Source organism: Alligator sinensis, unplaced genomic scaffold (assembly GCF_000455745.1).
Source record: "Alligator sinensis unplaced genomic scaffold, ASM45574v1 scaffold442_1, whole genome shotgun sequence".
Classification (NCBI taxonomy): domain Eukaryota; kingdom Metazoa; phylum Chordata; order Crocodylia; family Alligatoridae; genus Alligator; species Alligator sinensis.
In genome coordinates, this window is record NW_005841829.1 from 4,777,071 (window position 1) to 4,796,012 (window position 18,942).

An 18,942-nucleotide genomic window follows, 5' to 3' on the forward strand; every position below is an offset into this window, starting at 1 on the left:
GGAGAACTCCCTTTTGCCCCCCCCCCCCCCCCCAAGAAAAAAAAAAGAAGAAAAAGGAAGAAGGTGGAGCAGCGCATGTGAGTGCAGCATGCATTACCCAAAACTAGAGCCTGGCTGGCTGGAGCCATGCTCCGGTTGCCAACCAAGCTCTGAGCAGCAGGATCACCACTGCTGCAGCCTCAGGAGGCCTCCAGGCCCCAGGTAAGGCTGCAGCCCCAGTGCTGGCCCCAGCCCCCTCTACCCGATCCAGGGTAACCTGCCACGCACCAGAGAGCATGTGACACAGGCGTTCCCTGGAGACAAGTAGCAGTGGCACAAAGTGTACCACTCCTTCTTGTCCCCAGGGACAAAAAAATGTGCATGCTCATTGGACACAACCTGCATGTGCAGATCAGGTATTTGGGATAAATGGTACCTGCAGCCTGTGGGATATACTTGTAGAGGCACAAACACCAACAGCACAAATTTGTGCTGCTGCTTTGCGCTCCATTGCATGCCCCTGCACATGTGCTTTGGCCTGCAGGAACTTCTCCTGGGTAGGTGAGGCTGTAGCCGGCATCAGTATTACCTCATGTCCTGGTGCAGCAGGGGTGCAGATCTGGCAGCCAGAGCATTGCTCCGGATGGCCAGCCCTCTGTTTGTTCCAGTGCACATTACTGACACGTGCTCTGCAGCACTTGTTTCCTTAAAGTTTTTTTGTTATCAGGATTTCCCAGTAGCAAATGTTGCCACTGCACTGCAAATCTGCAGTGCAGCACATGTTTTCACATTCCCTATGTGTAATATGTGGCACAACAAAGCAGTTTGTTGCACCACAAACTGCATGCCCCTGCACGTGGGGACCTACCATATAGGTGCAAAAGGAGAGCCCATATTTTAAAATGTGACCTGTAACATAGACATCATGTATAAAGGCCCAGTAGGATTGGCTCTTAAATTAGGAGGGTTCTATAGAGAAAAGAACTGTCAAAAGAAGCAAGATGTTGGACTAATACAGTCTTTTTTTGCTGCTTGCAAAAAAACAAAAGAAGCGCCTTACTGGAAAAAGCAGCGTATTTAGTTCCACGCGGCTCTGCATTTGTATAGATTTGGTGGGACTTTTTGGCCCTTTTATCTAATAGCTGTTTGATTCAGCTGTTGGTTAAAAGGGCTAAAATGCCCCACTGACGTGCCCTAGATTCAGATGTTGGGTGAGCCAGGTGTTACTACCGTGCCACCTCTTCTGGGTATGCTGCGGACTTGGCACAGGAGCATCCAAAGTAAAGCTCTGGTTGGTTTGTTTGGGTTTTTTTTAGCTTTTTAACATCTGCAAGCAGGCTAATAATACAATATACCATTGACTGCAGCAGCCTTGTTTCTGACACACAATTTCCCAATTTTCACCTTTATTTTGATTACTTGCACTGACCAAAAAAAGTTATTTCACAACTGGGAGAGCATAATGTATTAATAAGGGGCATAGCTTGCTTTGTTTTATATCCCATACATTAAGTGAGTACTTCTCTTTAAACAGTAGCTACATTAGGAGACATGTGGACTGTTATGATTGTTTTAGAGGACAGGATTGAACCCAGAGCACTGAGAAGACTGATCCCAGGCAGAGGTGACTGGGTATTGCAGGCATCTTAAATGCTGAAATGCTTTCAATAACTTAAATGCTGTTCTGTGGGGTGTGGAAATCACCCTTCACTTTTTGCTGTAGCAGACCAAAAAAGGCACTGAGTAAAAAGGAGTTTAGTACTAATTTAGCAGCCCATGTTAATCGTTTGATTTGCATGCACCAAAAACCATGTATGCTGCATTTTCTCATTTTAGGAAAAGGTTCAGCTTGAATAAATCATGCACTTACTTGTGAGCCATTAAACCCATTTCAGCTATGCACGGGAGGTTGGTTATCCATTACGTAGTCATGGATTCACAGTTTAAAAGGTATAGGGTATAAGCTAAGAAACATGAAAGAAGGCCATGTCAACCTTCCACCCAAAACAAATCTCAATTTCACTTGTCATATTTTGCAAGTTATATAATGAAGTAGGTGTACCCCACTTCCCTTGCTGTAATGATGGATACCAGAAGAGCCACAGTGTCCATAACTTATGCTAAGTATCAGGAATGCGGAATATTATGGGGTTTACTTGATAGCACTCTAGGTGTCTGGACAGTCGTCATGATGGCTGTCTTTATGTTACCTTGCACCCTGTGGCTACTATGTTTAGAGTTTTTTATCAGTGATTTCTGGAACTACTCAGTAAATTACATATGATGTGAAGCTGCTTCTAATTCAAAAAAGTAGCTTTGTTTCTTCCAGCCTTTGTAAATCACCATAGTAAAATTAACATAGATGCAATGACCAAATTAAGTTAGTTGCAATCAGATCATTTTCAGCTCACTTACTAAGTTGTTGTGTTCAATTTACCTCAATCACTTTCCATCAAATTTAATTCTGACAGATGGACAGAGAAGATTAGAGGTAAGGGAAAAGAGTTGCACTATTGTAATCAAAAGTAACTGGGTGAGCATAGAATTGTAGATGTCATTGGTCAATGGGAATAAACACCCATGTTCCAGACATGCTGAGCAAGGTGAAGCCTGGGGAAGTTCAGGAAATGGATAAAATATCTGCCCCTCCTCCCCTTCCCCAACTTGGTAGGACCAGACACATGGGTAGCACCCACATCCAAGTGTGCTAGGGTAGAAGCATTTTTTTAAAAGGTGTGGGGGTGGTGCTAGATGGGACTTCAGGAGGTCATCTAGTCCAACTCCTTGCTCAAAGCATGATCCTTCTTCTTTAAGTCAGATCTCATCCAAAGTATTGTGTAACTGGGCCTTAACCTTCCAAGCACAGCGATTCCACAGCCTCTCTAAGGAATCTGTTCCAATTCTTAACTACCGTCGTAGTTAGGAAGTTCTTCCTCATATCTAACCTAAAGTTCCCTTTTTTGCACTTTGAAACTTGTTACTTCTTGTCCTGTTTTTTGATTAGGTAGAGGATAGTCTATCACGGGATGGGCAATTATTTTGGCTGGAGACCCGCTTAATGAGTTTTGGTTAGCTGTTGAGGGCCACAAGGGTAGCCCTGCCCCCTGGTCACCGTCTTGGGGTTGGAAGTTCTGCCTCTAACCCCTGACCTTTGCCACCAGAAGTCTCTCCCCTTACCCCTGGAAAGTATTCCTTTTGGGAGTGGGAGTTTGCCATCTTGGAACCAAAAAAACTGCAACTTGTATACTAAAAGTCAAACATCTGCTATAAAATGTATTTTAATTTTAATTACAAAATTTTTGTCATGATGTGTTTTCATACTATATATAGAGATGATTGCATAATAGCTCGAAAATAAAGTCTTACCCTTATATCTTGTGTGTGGGGTGTGGTTGGGGGTGGATGTGTGTGGTTTGTGAGGGGGTGTGGCTGTGTGTGGGGGGGCATAGGGTATTTTGGGGGGGTATATGTAGGGGGGTGTGGGGGCAGGGTATGGGTGTGAGAGAGGATGGGGGAGTGTGGGATTCCTCGCACAGTCCCCTCCCTATGGTGCACAGCTCTTGCCACCAGTGGTAGCAGCAGGCAGTGGGTGATCATGGTGCTTGTGTCCCATGCAGTCACTGCCACCTGGCAGTGCACAGTTCTGGCTAGCACTGTATGTGGTGGCAAGAAGCACAGTGAGGCTGGCCCTCCTGTATTGCATGGGGCTCCCCACAGTGCACATGCAGCTCCTGGCACTTATGCACCATTGGGGGAAGCCCCACAAAATGGACTGGCTGCCTTCCCTGTCCCCTACCATGCAGGTCCCAGGTATCTGCTGGGAAGCAGAGAGCTGTGCTCCCCTCTACTTCCAGTGGAGTCCTGAGATCTGCAAGGCAGGGGGTGGGGAAGGCAGCTGTCTCCATTATGTGGGATGTCCCCTGCTGGCATGCGAGTGCCAGGAGCTATAAGTGCACTGTGCAGTAGAGACACGTTTGCCTCACTGCGCTCCTTGCCACCACATGCAGCACTGGCTGGAGCTGTGCACAGGTAGGCGGCAGCACCTGCACAGGCCATGAGTGCCATGAGCACCTGCTGGTGGTGGTAGGGGCTATGTACCATGGGGGGGATTGTGTGGAAGGTCCCCAGACACCCACACCCTGCCCACTTGAGCTCCATGCTCCTACCACCCCCACCCCATGCTCCATACCCCCACCCAGCTGAAGCTTCCACTCCCCCTACCACTTCCCTACCTACTGCCTGGAGTGAGTGCTGCAGCAGGGAGATGAGAAGGAACTGCTGGACACTGGGGAAGCCAAGTAGGCCCCCCAGTGGCTGTAGCAGTGGTGGCAGCAGCATCACCCAGCAGCTGCATGCTGGCTGGGCTGGGCTCTTCTGCACACAAGGGTGGGAGCAAGGTGTATGGGCTAGGTGGGTTACAATTAATTGGTGGGTGCCCATGGGCCAGATGAAATTGCCTGGTGGGCTAGATGTGGCCCATAGGCTGTATTTTGCCTGCCCCTAGTCTATCACCACCTTCTCTAACTCTTTTTATAGCAACCTATATACAAACCACTTGGTATTTGAACTCTGTTATCACATCACCCATCAGTCCTTTCTGTTCCAAACTAAATAATCCCAGTTGTTCCTGCTTTCCTTTCTATAATCTGAATGTACTTAATTTTCATAGTTTTTGTTAGACTCTTTCCAATTTCATTGTTTCTATGTCTTTGAAGTGTGGTGGGCAAAATTCTTTCCTGACCCTAAATGTGGCAATCAGCCTGACCCTCAGCAGTAGGGCAAGATCCTCTAGCCAGGAACTTCCAGATTTAGGTCCCAGCAGGAGTCCCTGTGCCCTGCTGCCACTTGCCCAGCTGGTTTGGGGGGGCACAATGTAGGCGCTACTCACTCCGGGCAGAGTGGGGCAAGTGGCAGAAGGGCATAGCCCCTCCTCCCAGTGCTGCTGCACCTGCACTCCGCCCCGGCTGGGCAAACGGCAGCAGTGCCTGCATCCCACGCCCCCTTGCCTTTGGCACACCCCAGTCAAAATCCCCAGCTTTGGCTACTGCCAGCACCCAATGCTACTGAGGAATGCTTAAATAAAACCCTGATGCATGTAGCATCAAATAGGGAAAAAATTATCCACTCTAAACCTGTTTGGCGGCAATTTCAAGCCCCAAGATCAAGCGTCTACCCCTCCTTGCTTCGCTGAAATTCACAAAAACATCTTTTTCTCTCTCTCTCTCTCTCTCTCTTTTTTTTTCTCTGCTGCTGCAGTCCTCAAGTACCACGAGAATCCTCCATGGGTGCCAAAGTGCCTGGCCCCTGTGCTAGAAGGAATGTGATCACTCCACTCCTCCTGCCCAGAACCAGGTGCCCCAGCATACTGCAGATAAATGGTACCCACAGCTGCTCCCTGCCCCAGCCACCTCTGTTCTGCCATGCACATGCAGATGGGTGGACGAGGGGCCACACTTTTCTGTTCAGCTCCCCCACAATATAACTGACTTCCAATCCTGGGTTTGTTTTATCTTCTTAATCCATAGTTGCCATGATACAGGAAAGTAGTAGTTGTGAACTGCTTAGTTCAGCTACAGCCAAAGGAGCTAAGCAACAATGAACATGCAGCAGAACAAAGCTGCTGTTCTAAAGGCCTGGGACTACAGTAATTCAGCATGGAGGGCTAGCTGCCTTTTGTCTCTAAATCCTTCCTACCATTTTGCTAATGGAAAGGAGAAAAATGTAGGAGGTATGAAGGGACCAGGGAAGAGGAAGTTTAAGTGATCCATAATCCCCTACATAGTCAGAATTTTTCTCCCTACATGTGAAACTGTAGCCAAATCTCTCAAAACTGTTGCAGACATTGAACATCCAGGGAAATTAGGTGTTTAGAGAGAAACTGTTTATAAAAGGTGGGAGCAAAGTCTCTTGTAGTACAGCTTTGATATAGGGAGTACTGTATATGTATTTACCAAAACAGAGAAATGAGTGAAGGCTCAAAGTGTGAAACAAAATATATATCCAATACTGAGCAGAGATCTTAAGCAATTTTTTTCCTCTACATTTTATGTAGAGGGACAGCTTTATTCATTTTGCATTAAGGAGTAGCTGGATACAATACATAAATTAATTCAGAGCAATAAGTGGAACTTGAGACTTCCCCCTCCCATGGCTGTAGAGTTATGCACACTATGTGGACATATGAATCTTTCATCTCTTTGGGCATGTAACACTATGTCATGGTAGCAAAGGACATCTACATGTGACCAACAGCTACTTCACAGTAGTGATGCACTCCCCTGGTATTGTGTGCTACTATGGCAAAGTAGCTGCTAAAAATAACCATGCGCCACACATACAGTGCAGTACGGGCTGTTCCTGTGCCATGATTTAGTACTTCCAAAAGGCAATACTAAATCACAGCACAGTAACAATGTTGCCATGTGACATGTGTAAATGTGCCCTTTCTCTACAATAGTCCAGCATTTAAAGGAAGAGTGTGGAGTGCTTACATCCTCCTTCAAGCATGATGGCTAGGGCACTCATAGCAGCTGATGGACTTCAAAAATCTCTCAGGCTGAGGAAGGCCTACAGCTGAGATCTCCCACTTTTTGAGTGAACATTCTAACCAGTAGGCTATCACATAAAGAGGTGTTTCCTGCAGCGGTGGGGGTGGGGGGGGCTGTTGGATTGAGTTTGCCTATATTCAAAGTGATGACTTAAACACCTGTGTCTAGGCACCAGGTTCTAGTACTTTTGCCTCAAGAAAAAATACTAGTTAAACTTGAAAAGATGGAAAATGATGCCATAATCATAAGGTGGATATAGAGTTGGATGAAAGGGAGACTTGAAAGTGGTATATAGAAAAAAGTTATCAGACTGGAGGGAGGACTTGGTCCTCAGATCTCTTTAGCACTTCCACTGGTGCAAAAGCTAGATATCCAAACATGAAATTTGTGGATAACAAAACTGAGAGAGAGTGCCAAGAGGAGGATCAAATTATCATACAGGAAGGTTAGATAGTTGTGTGGAGAGGAGCAATAAGAATGGAACAAAATTGACTAGTACAAACTCATGCACTTGAACAAATAAGAGCTCTTGCTGCAAGACATGGATTCAAAACTGGAGGCAGCAGAGGTGAATCTGCGTGCATTGATTTTAATTGCTGGACAACCATGAGTTTGCCATGAGTGTGATGTTGCTGTGAAAGACTGTAGAAATTCTAAAGTATGTACTGTACGGTACCTGGCTGAAAGATCTTGCTCATGCACCCAGGGCCAAATAGATTGCCAGAATGCATACATGCATTATTTTACTTTTGTTGTATCATTGGGCATGGTCATGGGCAACTTGTGCCTCCCGAATCTGGGGGGGGGCACCAGAATGCCGACAGGGGAGGGTCTCCCAGCAGCTGATCACTGAGCCAGCAGTGAAACCGGGAATGGACTTCTTCCGGCACTTCCGGTTTCACGGCTGGCACTTCCAGGAGGTGCATGGCCAATCTCAAGGGGTGTACGTGCACCCCCAACACATCGCCAGTGGGCACAGTCCCTCTTCTAGGATCATCTGAACATGTTTTAATCTATTATCCTTCCACTGTAGTAGCAAGAAATTGATAATATTCTTTTTTGCTGTCTTCATAATAATAGGGTTTCTTAATGGGTGCTTTGCAAAAAGGCCTTGTATAGATGTTTCTGTGTGGACCCTTTCAGATAAACAGTTGTTTGTTAGGGCTGTGCAAAGCTTTGGTAGCCAGTTGAGTTCAGAGGAGATTTGACCCAATTCGGTGGCTGAATCTCTGAATCTGAATTGAATCGGGAGACCAATTAAAAGGTCTGAATCAAATTGGAAGCCTTGAATCAATTCAGAAAAGATTCAATGCTGCTTCGGAGATTCAGCCACAGACTAAGCACAGCTGCTGGACACGGCTGTCTCCAGCTGGTAAATCTGTTGTGGGCCCCTCCCAGTCCTACTCTTTGCTTGCTGGTTCTAGTGAAACAGCCTTTTGCTTAGCCATGGAAATGGCTATGTAGTTCGAATATATAGGGCGTAGCTCTTAGAGTGATGTCAGCAGTTGCCTGAGACTTGTGGTACATCTGGCACTTCAGCTAGTGCCAACTGATTCTAACTCAAGGTCAGGTGCATGACAACAGTGAGCAGCTGTAATTATGCTTTTTTCAAAAAAAAAATTGTAACTCTCAACTTCATGATTGTACAGTTAACGTATTTTTAAAAAAATGTCAGTGCATAGAGTGTTTTACATTTGGACTCAAATATTGTTGCTCTTGAAAATTTTACCCCTGAAGGATGATGCCAGCATGCCCTTTACACCTCAATGGAAGGGCTGCTTTTTGGGTATTCCACAATATAGATTTCATAGTGGCTGGTGTCTGACAGGCACTCAAAGGATATTCTTGATTATAGCTTAGTAGTGGTGCATTAATGTATTTGTTTGCTGAATCCGAAATCATCTATCCATAATCAAAGTGTTCGCAGACAGGAGGGACTATTGAATATGTACCTAGTTTGTGTACCTATCATCAGCAATCTGTTAAGATTCACTGACTCGAACTTTAACAAGATGTGCAGGGTTGCATTGGAGCTGTCAGTAGTTCAGATGTTTTACACTCTGCAATTCTCATGTGGATTCCCCCAGGCCTAGAGATAGTGAAGGAGAGACTGTTGGCAGTATAATTAGCCAGGAGAATGCCTTCTTGGATATGCCTATAGTCAAATCTGTCAGTTAGATGGCATCTATTCCTCTGCATGAAACTTCATGTTAAATGCATACCCATTAAATGAATCGCTTTTACAAAGCAATACACTTTGGCTAGGGGGATTGAAATAGTTTTAAAAAGAATTTAATGAAATGCAGCTAAGACAGGAATATCCATATTTTGGTCTATTTCTGGGGCCTTTTTTGGTGGTGTGAGTTTTGGAAGTGATTCTAAAATTGTTGCTGGCTAAAGGCATAAGTCTAACGATAGACTATTGTGGGGGAAGATGTAGGTCAGCTTGCCATCATCAAATAGATGGGGAATTCCTTCCATCCACTCACAGTTCATTTTCTGTTGGACAGATGTTGATAACAAATATCTAATGTTGCTTCTGACTTACACTGTGCATTTGCGCATAATTGGATTAATTCATGTTTAAGAAAATATCCCATTGGCAAACTAGTAGTGGATTTTACTGACTTAACATACAGACTTAGCCATCATGCATGCATCTCTTTCCAGTGTGGTCAGTTAGCAGTTGGAGCACAAAATACTTTGGAAAAAATGAGGAGAGATTGGTTATGTTTAGGCTGAACTGGCACTTATTCTGAATTAATTTACTCATTTATGGAAACTTTTATTTTTAGAATTAGGTTACCCATACCCTACACTGTGCGGCACACTGAATCAAGTCAGAGCAGCCCCAGTTGGCAGCAGCCCAGGGCTGCTTTGACTGGGTTCAATGTGCTGCAGAGGGGCAGGTAGGCAACTCCTGCAACAAAGCACCCTTGTGCCCCAGCCAGCTGAGCAACCTCTAAATGTGTGCTGCTGTACACACACAAAAATGCGACCTTCAGAGCAGGCTAGGGGTAGAACTATATTAGTTTTGTGCACCCTAATAGGCCCATATATGTAGACGCTGAGAGGTTTACTGTGGAGCTAATTAGGCAGCTCCCTAGTAAATGTCTCATGTAGATGCACCCACTAAGAATTGGATATAATGTAGGCAGCCTCTACAACAGGGGTGGGCAATTATTTGAACTGGAGGGTCACTTAATTGGGGACCTGTTGAGGACCACATCCATCTCTGTCTCTCTCCCTTCCCCCCCTCTATCTCTCTTCCTCTCTGTCTGTCTCTCTCTTTCCCCCACCTGTCTGTCTGTCTGTCTGTCTGTCTCTTCCCCACCTCTCTCCATCTCTCTTTCTTTCTCTTTCTCTCTCTCTCTCTCTCTTTCCACCACCCACTGTCTGTCTGTCTTTCCCCCACTGTCTGTCTATCTCTTTCCACCCCCGCCTCTGACTGGGCTCAGTGTGCTGTAGGGGCCCTCCCTCCTGAACCTAGCTGAAGCTGTAGTTTGCCTGGAGCCCAGACACTCAGATGCAGACCCAGGCGGGAGCTGCTGCTGTGCTAGGCAGGCAGCAGTTCCAGCTTCAGCTGGGTTCTGCAAGGAGGGGGAGGGATGGAGAAGGGAAGGGGCGAGAGGCAAAGATGAGAAGAGCAAAGAGAGATGCTGCCATCTGGTGCAACAGCAGCAGCTCCTGCCTAAGTCCATAGTTGATGCCCCTGGCAGGCTCTGGGTTGGGGCTCCAAGTAGGAGCTTCTACCGTGCCAAGAGGATAGTGGGTCAGCTGTGGATGCTGCCACCTGGTTCTGTAGCAGGGCTCCTGTACCTGCCCACTGTGTCCGCAACTAACGCTGCTGCCCACCCACTAAGAAGGAAGCCCTGCCTGGGTCCACAGCTGATGCCTGATGCTGCTGGGCCGAAGCAGTCCCACCCATCCACCCACCTGGCACCACACAGCAGCCAAAGCCACCTGCCACACAGGCCAGGTCCAGTGAATTGGCAGTTATCCACCTATAGGCCGGATCAAATCTGTTGGCGGGCTGGATCTTGCCCACAGGTTTTATTTTGCCCACCCCTGCTCTAGAAACAGTAACTGTCAGTGGGCCTCAACTCTGACTTTTATGTTATCCAGTAATCTTTCATATCTAGGTTTAAAAGCTGTACAGGTTTCTCTCTTGTTCATGTAACCCATTATGGGCTAGATTAAGTTTTGTAATCATCAGTACTTGCAAGTATTCTTTTTTCTCTTCTATAGCATAAGAAAGATCACTTCAATAGCATTCATACAACTATATACCTCTCATGTAAATCACTTTGTCTAGTCATTCATAATATTCTTTCTGGCATTCTTCTTTCACTAAGAAGGCACCTGTCCTGTTTGCTGCACACTTTTATAACATTGAAGGAGCAGAAAATGAAAGTTGGTTATACTCCAATCATTTGTTGTATCTCTCCCTAGAGCTGAGCAAGGAGGATCTAGTAAAGCAATAAGAGAGGCAGCCCTCAGGTAAAGTGAACATTATGTCATGATGGCTTTGACAGCAATTGACTTTGAAAAAGACAAAGTGCTTTAGTAGCCAGATTAGTTTCCTAAACACTTTCTCAGCAAAAGATTAAACAAGTTCCCAGATAAAGAAGAAACCAAAATAGACCAAATTTTGCTTAAAACTAAGAACACGTTCCAGGTGAATGAGCAAACAGAAATGCTTTGTTAGCATTCTCAGCTGTTTCTGGTGTCCACCTATTTGTTTGGGTGGCAAAGGTGACCCAATCAAGACATCACCTGCCATCCACCTCGCATTTCCTCTGTCTTGCCTCTTTTAGTCTTATGCTATCTGGGGCTCTTGTGGAGTCTCTGAAGTGAAATGCTTTACTCACAGCTACTGTTTCAATATAAATTATAAATGGTACCCAAAGGCTCCTAAGGTGATGGAGCTACATTCTGCTTGGCATTGTATAGCCATATAGGAAGATGGAATTAGTTTCAAATTATTTATAATATGAAAAGACAACAAACTGGTATATGGATGGGGAAATCATTGCAGCCTATAAACAGAGCTTGCTTGCTTTAATCTAAGGATACATTTAAAGTCACTTTGGCAGAACAGCCCTTGTGATTGAATTTAGTGTGTGGAAGGGATTGTGGGTGAAATTTAGAGAGATACAAAGGGGGTTGAGGAGAGATGGGTAATAATACTTATTTTTAAAAGGTAGAAGTAGGCACTTGAAAGATGCTAAGGGTAAGAGCTGAGGGGGCATAAAGTTACGGGCCAACAAACAATAGCAATACAGTAAGTGCAGGAATCTAGAATCAGTTTCCAAGTTGAATGACTGTCAGTAGTCTGTGAAAGCTATCTTTCTTGTATGGGAAGAAAAATGAAGACAACTGGGCCCTGTTACCCAGATGGGTCCTTTTGAAGTCATGTTCCCTTTAATTATATTAACATGACTTACAAAGGAAAAAAAACCCTCTTTCAAGCACAATGTGTGCTGTCTGTGTAGAGAGTCTAGAGCATGATTTTTCCCTAAATTTGTAAGGGCCAGCAATGGTTGACTCCCAGAAGAAAGTAAATGTGCGAGGGGGAAATACCACCTATTTTAAAGGGGAATGGAAAAAGTGTAGTGGACTGGTCTGCCAGTGTGTCAGACCAAAGACTGCAGAATTTGGCAGTATACTTGGGAATACCCTCCATCTTGAGAGTTAACATTTTTTAATTAAATTTATTACGTAGAAGGGTGTGTCTGTGGATGAATGTTACATACACAATCATTACTGAAGAGATAGCAGCATCTTTCAGAACAGGAGGAGATTAGGTGTATATATAAGAAATCAAACTTTTTTTTACATTTTAAATTTTACATTACTATTATAATGAAAATGATCTCACTTTCTAATAAACAACTTCTACAACAGCTAAAGCACATTACCTCCCACTCTGTAATCTGTTACCATGCCTGATATTTTTGTTTATGATCTTATAAGCCGCATCCAAAGGTATGGAGAAGTAGGAGGTGATAAGGTGAATATGATCTGACTGCTGGAAAAGGGGCCTGTCCATACAACTTCTCTGCCAAGCCCAGGACTACTCACTTGCAACCAAGTGAGTTGCAGTTGAGAAGAGTCTTCTGTGTGTAATCCAATCTTAGGCACTTTGTCAGGTGGTACATGCAACTGCTCTGAGCTAAAGGGTGGCCATCACAGAAGACAGTCCAGTTGTCCTCTATCCCCTATTGATATGAAACCGGATGCCTTTTATGTCCTCTATTTTTCTCTTCAATAGAGACAGAGCAGCAAAAACCCAGAATGTCCTCTATGATGGTCACCCTACCAAGCTATCACCTCTACCTAGTTGCTGAGCTTTGCCTGCAGGATGGAAGTGGGTAAACGGGGCTTGATTCTAAGAGGTGATCCCAAGTTCGACAGAGATGTATTATGAGCAACACTGCAGTGAAATTGAACACTGCCCTTTTATAAATCTTGATTTCAGTTACTTGTATTTTAGCCTAAATGGAAAATTTTGCCAAACTTTAATCAGGCTAGATGTCTGTCTCCAGCCTTAACTATTTGGAGAAGATTCAGCAAAAATTGTTCAAGCAAATTCTGAGAATAAGGTATTTCTTTTTCCAATTCTTACAATCACTTAACTTCTAGCATTTATATTGGGTGCAGGAAATGGGACGGTATTTCGAAGCTGAGCTACAGCTGTATGTAAAATCATCAAATCCCTCCACTGAGAATTAACCTCAACTCAGAGTTCCTTTGTAGTAATGGGCATGTCACTTGAAGCCACTATTTCAGGTGGGGATTATTTTTCACTTTCTTGGTACACTTGGCACTTCTACAAATCAGACTGAGCCTTCAAGGGTAGCAGAGGTCACTAGGAGCTCTGCTTTGAACATGTCAAGTGCTATAACAAGCTAAGTACTCTTAAAAAATCAAACTTCAGGCTTCTCAGATATAGCACCCAAAACGAATTGACACTTAACAATTTGTGCTTTAATCTCTGCCTCTGCCCCCCAGGCATAAAAGTTGAACCATGTGCAGTATGATGCTTAGATCCAATGAGTGATCTAATAATGAGGGGGAGAGTAGCATAGCATCATGGTGCAAAATGGAACTCTACTTTAAAACAAATGAGTGACTTTCCTCTGCCTCTCCCATGTGGCAGACAATATATAAAATCTGCTTGTGTTGTTAAGAAGTCATGTCTGCTGTTCTAATGTTAGTTTTAGAAAATGATAGTCTATAATAAAGAATAAAATCAGCAGTCACATGGACAGTTATCTGGGGAAAATAAAGGGAAATCCTACCTCATAAATCTGCTGGAGTTCTTTGAGGGCATTAACAAACATGGGCAAGAGGGGCCCAGTCGACACAACATATTTTCAAAAAGTTTTCAACAGGCTCCTTCACCAAATGCTTTTTCAAAAAAGGAGTTGCCACAGAATTGGAGGGGAGGTTCTTTTGTAGACTGAGAGCTGGTTAAAAGCTAAGAAGCAAAGGCTAGGGCTAAAGGATCACTTTTCAGGATTGAAGGAGATCAGTAGTGAGGTCTTGCAGGGATCTACGGTGGGCCCGGTTTTGTTCAACATTTTCATCAATGATCTGGAAATGGGGGTGCACAATAAAATCTCCAAGTTTGCCCCTATACCACCCTGTGCCCTCAATCCAGATAACAGGGCCACATTATCTGACCTATAGTTCTCTCAATATGTCCAGAAATTTGACACTACTCTCCCACTGCCAAAGTTTTGGACCCATGGGGAGCCCTGTGGGATGGATAACATGGTACTGGGGACCATGGGCCAGGGGCTGAACACTTGCTATAGGTCTATCCAGTTCAGTGCTCTCCCTCTAAAGATTCTACACCTGTTACTATCAGAACTTGATAGTAGGCTAGCTAGACCATTATCCTGACCCAGTATGGCACTACTTATGTTCTTACGGTGTGGTAGCCCCAAAGGGATTGAGGGGATAACAGGGTTACTGTTATTGTCCTTCAATGCCTGCCTGTCCCAGGCCTGCATTATGAGAATGACAGTCATCCACTGAATAGCGAAGTCTGTGGTGAGTCCATTGATAACTAAGGAGGCTAATTTTAAGATCTGTATATTCAACTAGTATAGGACCTGTTTTAGGAGCTGATTTTTGACACCTGTATGGAATCTGTCCAGTGGAGCTGATGTCATGTAAATGTGGCTTCAATGCTGGTGGAATTTGCTTGAGCCAGAATGCTGGTGTTCATTCTTCTGTCCTTCCAGTTCATGTGGAAGATTTTTCGAGTACATCACTAGTGGTAATTTTCCAGGTGTTTCTGATATGGGTATGAGACTGGAACAATGTACAACAGGGTGGAGATGAGAACAGCTTGATAGACGAGAAGTTTGGTTTGGGTCCAGATGTCTTCATCGTTAAAGACATGATTTCAGAGATGTCCAAGGGCAGTACTGGCACACTTTATCCAATGCTGAATATCATCGTCTAATATTTACTTTTTGGGAAAGATGGCTCCAAGGATTTCCACCTAATTGTAGTGTGTGGCAGACAATACTGAACAGTTTGTGCAAGTTTTGTATAAATGTCTGCAATTCCAATATTTAAAAAATAACAGTTTTGGACTGGTAGCCCCAGAGCGACTGATCCTATCCAGGGCTATTGCTGTTTACTAATAGTTTTTCATGTTACCCTAGGTGCTTATGGTTTAACAGGCCTTATACACAGGTAACTGGCATGCGGGTTCTTACTCCGTTATTTAGGAAAACTAAAAAAAAAAAAAAAATCTTCATGGTCAAGTGTGTGCTATTAGTGTTTGGAGGAGGCTTTAGTTTGTAAAGAGTGGATGGAGCATGGGTTAAAGTATGACAGATTACATGTTTTACTGCAATATTTCTGTTAACTATGTTCACAGTGTCGTTGTAATAGTCTAGGCCCCAAGTTAGCTCCTGAACTTATGCACAGTGAAGAAGGGGTTAAGTGCTAATGCATCTTCTACAGGAAGAAGAAATGTGCCTTTAACATCTGCAGTCTTGAATGGCTGTGTTGGCATTATGAAGAGAAGTGTGATAACCAACACCCAGGGCATGTTGAGGGGAGATAAACATGACAAAAGGGAAAGCAGGCTGGAAAAAAAGCAGTGTACAAGGTCTGGGGCCAGAAGAGTTTGGGGACCAACAGGAGTGGGTGCATAGAGAGACTAAAGGGAATAGCTGAGTAATTTTGGGGGTGCTCAGGGCTGTGCAGCCTAGATTGGGGATGGAGGGACTGCTAACTCCTTTGTCTGGCTGGCCGTTGCCCCAGTAAATGCCTTCACTAAAGAGTCTATCTTCTGTGCTTCTTGGAACTGTGGGTTGCATTGGGCCACAAAAGAAGGTGAAGTTTCCCAGGAATAGACCTGGATGCTAACTCCTTGAGTCGGGGCCTCAGAGAGCCAGGGAGGGAGAGAAACCAAAAGGCTGGGGTCTCTGAGTGGGAAGAAGCTCTGGCTACTTCCTTGCTCTAAATGCCAAACCTGGGCTGGTTTCAAGGGCTATTCTGAGACCTGATAAGGCTCCAGCTGTCCGAAACAAGCACTCTTCTGACACACGGATGTAGAGAGAAGCAGGGATCTCTGTAAGTGTGTATGCATATACACTAAAAATAATGCAGCAAAAGAATGAGGGGAATTGTCTAGATTTGTTAAATGTATATGTGCAAACTGGACTATACCCCAGGCACTACTGACTCTTATACAGCATACTGAATAGACAACCTCATATGATGCAAATGATGTCTTTTTATTGGAGGTCCAGCGCCTTCAGGTAAGAGTGCCTGCACAGTAGTGTTTCTGTGCAATGGACACACGCTGCTGAAAAGGAGACCAGGCTTGCTTTTTATTTAATCCTGGTTTGTCATATCCTTCTTGCCGCCTTTGAGGTTGGTCTAGCATAAGATTTTAATGCCAAAGACATAGATTAGCAACATGATTTTGGAAAGTGTGCCTTGCACGTAGTATCTTCTCCATACGTCTTATGATCCTGTCTGAACATGAACAGAAGAATCTCAGCCCAAGCATATTTGTTTTGTAATATGGCCATAAAATAGGTGGGGATAGTAACTCTAGTGTAGGTGCATCGCCTCCATTATCCTGAGCAATCGTACTTTTTCAAATTGCGTTCCTTTTGTCCAGGTGCATGATCACTCTTAACTATTGATGACTATTGTGGTGTCTTCCATACTCGCCTAAAATATGTATATATGCAAAAGCAAATGGCACTAGAGAGAGAATGTATATAAACAACCACACACACAGTTTGAAAAAGTATAAAAACATGTTTGTTTAAAGTACTGCTCAATATCCAGTGTATTAGTCTCTCTATTTATATCCACTTACAAATTGATTTGATGCTAGTATTTCCCATCCTACTACAGTTTTGATGTTTATTGTATAGTTTACAAAATACCCAGAATGTAACATCAGCATGTAAATCTGAAGCAGCATCAGCAGAATAAGGGAGGATTTCTGGAAACTAGAAACAAGTCTGGAGTTAAATTTAACAGAGTAGCACACTGGCTTGCCTTGAATTGTAAGCACTTTGGGACAGAGACCATGTGTGTATCTTCCTGTTTCTTCTGTATGGTGCCAAGCACTGTTGTAATTTTATACTCCCTCAATGAATTCTTATTCCGTCTCTACATCTTGCAGCAATAAATCATACAGCTGGATGATCAATGGCCAGAGAAACTCAAGCAATCAAATCCAAAGTCTTCATTAATCTTGATGCTCTTAATTACTAGGATCAGCTTCACATTCCTGAACTTGTTACAGTGAGGAAATACCTATAAATAGTAAGTTAGTCTGACCCTTTCTAGCAATAGCTAAACCTGTTCTTCACTAGAATTCTATTTGCAGTGAGATTTGCTGTAGGCACTACCTCACACCATGTCAATGACCTCCTAGTTTTATTACCAAAGCAGGCAAAAAAATTAATTGTAGACTTCTACTGTGACTGTTAAGAAGTCTGAACCTTGGTACTCACATTGATAACTTCTCGAAAAGCAGTCCAGAACACCTTTTCTTTTTTCTTTTTTTTAAACGTTTTTAACTGTTTCCTCTACTCAGGAAGAGATTTTGTTCATGTACAAAGCAGCAACTTGCCATTACCTGCCATTTGGTGGCCCATTAAGTTGAATACTTTACAAATTACATGTAATGAATTTGTGGATTATGAAAACGATTTGACAATTCTTTAAATGTGTCCTGTCCTCATGATAGATCTATTTCTATGATTTTAATTAAAAACTCTCTAGTCCTTCTCTGCCCTGCTACAAAAGTTTCTGCATCCATTTTTTACTTTCAGTAGCTCTTGCTTTTAAGACACTGGCTGTATCTGTTCTAGCTCAGCAGTACTCTTGCCCATGTTGCATGGATTTGCTTTTTAAAGGACTAGTGTTTTAACGTTGCTTTTAAATTGTCCTCCTTTCTCTCATTGCCTAGACATATCAACATAACTTGATATTTGTTGCAGAGAAAGCACATCTCTGAGTATTTGATAGCTATTAAACTGTTTGCCTAAATATTGCATTGTATTAAGGGCAAAAAGTGCCAAGTGTGAATACATGATACACTGCATACTGTTGTATTTTGCCCTTACATCCATATTAAATGTGAAGTGAATGAGCAATGGACAACCTTATACCAGTGTATCACACTACTCCAAGATTACTCTGGACTTTCCAAAGGGTCGTTCTTGCTTCTGCAACAAGTCATGTGTCCATTGCTTTAGTCAATTTCATGTCAGGTTAATCGTTTGCTGGCTCCTGGCACAGTTGTGGGATCAGGGATCAGATCCCATGGTGCCTTTAGTTGAACATCTGAGATCATGATCCCGGGCTGCTTCTGCACCGGCAGTTAGGAGGCCAGTCAGCTGATTCCCACTCCTAGCCTTAGGAGCACATCAGAGTCAAGGACTATAATGCACCCCCAACACTGGAAGTACCAGTCAGCTGACTGCCTCTCCCAGCCTCCAGGTATGACCAGAGCCCTGGACTCTTGCTGCACCTTTATGGCAGCTGATCAGGACACCGAGCCTCCTAGGCCCAGTCGAGACCTTGACTTTAGAACCTAATCTTAGAATTGAGTAAATACAGTAATATTAAAAATTACAACCCTCCCTTGTTCATGGCAAACATAGCATTAGCTTATGTACCCCGCTACATGGACACTGCTCAATTTCAGTTTGTCAAAGCAGGACAACTGAATTCACATCATTTTTACCTTTTTAACATTTGGCTCATCATCATCATCATAGCAGGGACCACTCAGGCGCATGTAGAGCCATATGATCCTCTAAACCTGCCTATGATGAAATAGTCCTTTCCCCTGTTGGAGACCAGCCCTCTGGATGGGTTTATAAAATCACATGTCTCCCTTATTTGTCACTGG

At 43.8% G+C, this 18,942-nt stretch overlaps 1 protein-coding gene across 10 annotated transcripts in view; it reads left to right on the forward strand.

Moving 5' to 3' along the window:
* SHANK2 (SH3 and multiple ankyrin repeat domains 2) overlaps positions 1-18,942 on the forward strand; it is an 810,144-nt gene that overhangs the window by 547,509 nt on the left and 243,693 nt on the right. For 7 of the 10 annotated variants that reach the window (XM_014517615.2, XM_025197122.1, XM_014517581.2 and 4 more), the window contains one exon: positions 5,236-5,331. The exons of 2 other annotated variants lie outside the window; for them this stretch is intronic. In XM_014517615.2, coding sequence (XP_014373101.1) covers positions 5,236-5,331 — 96 coding nt within the window. Of the gene's footprint in view, positions 1-5,235; positions 5,332-18,942 lie in introns of those variants that run through there. One more of the 10 variants, XM_025197264.1, reaches the window with a different exon arrangement.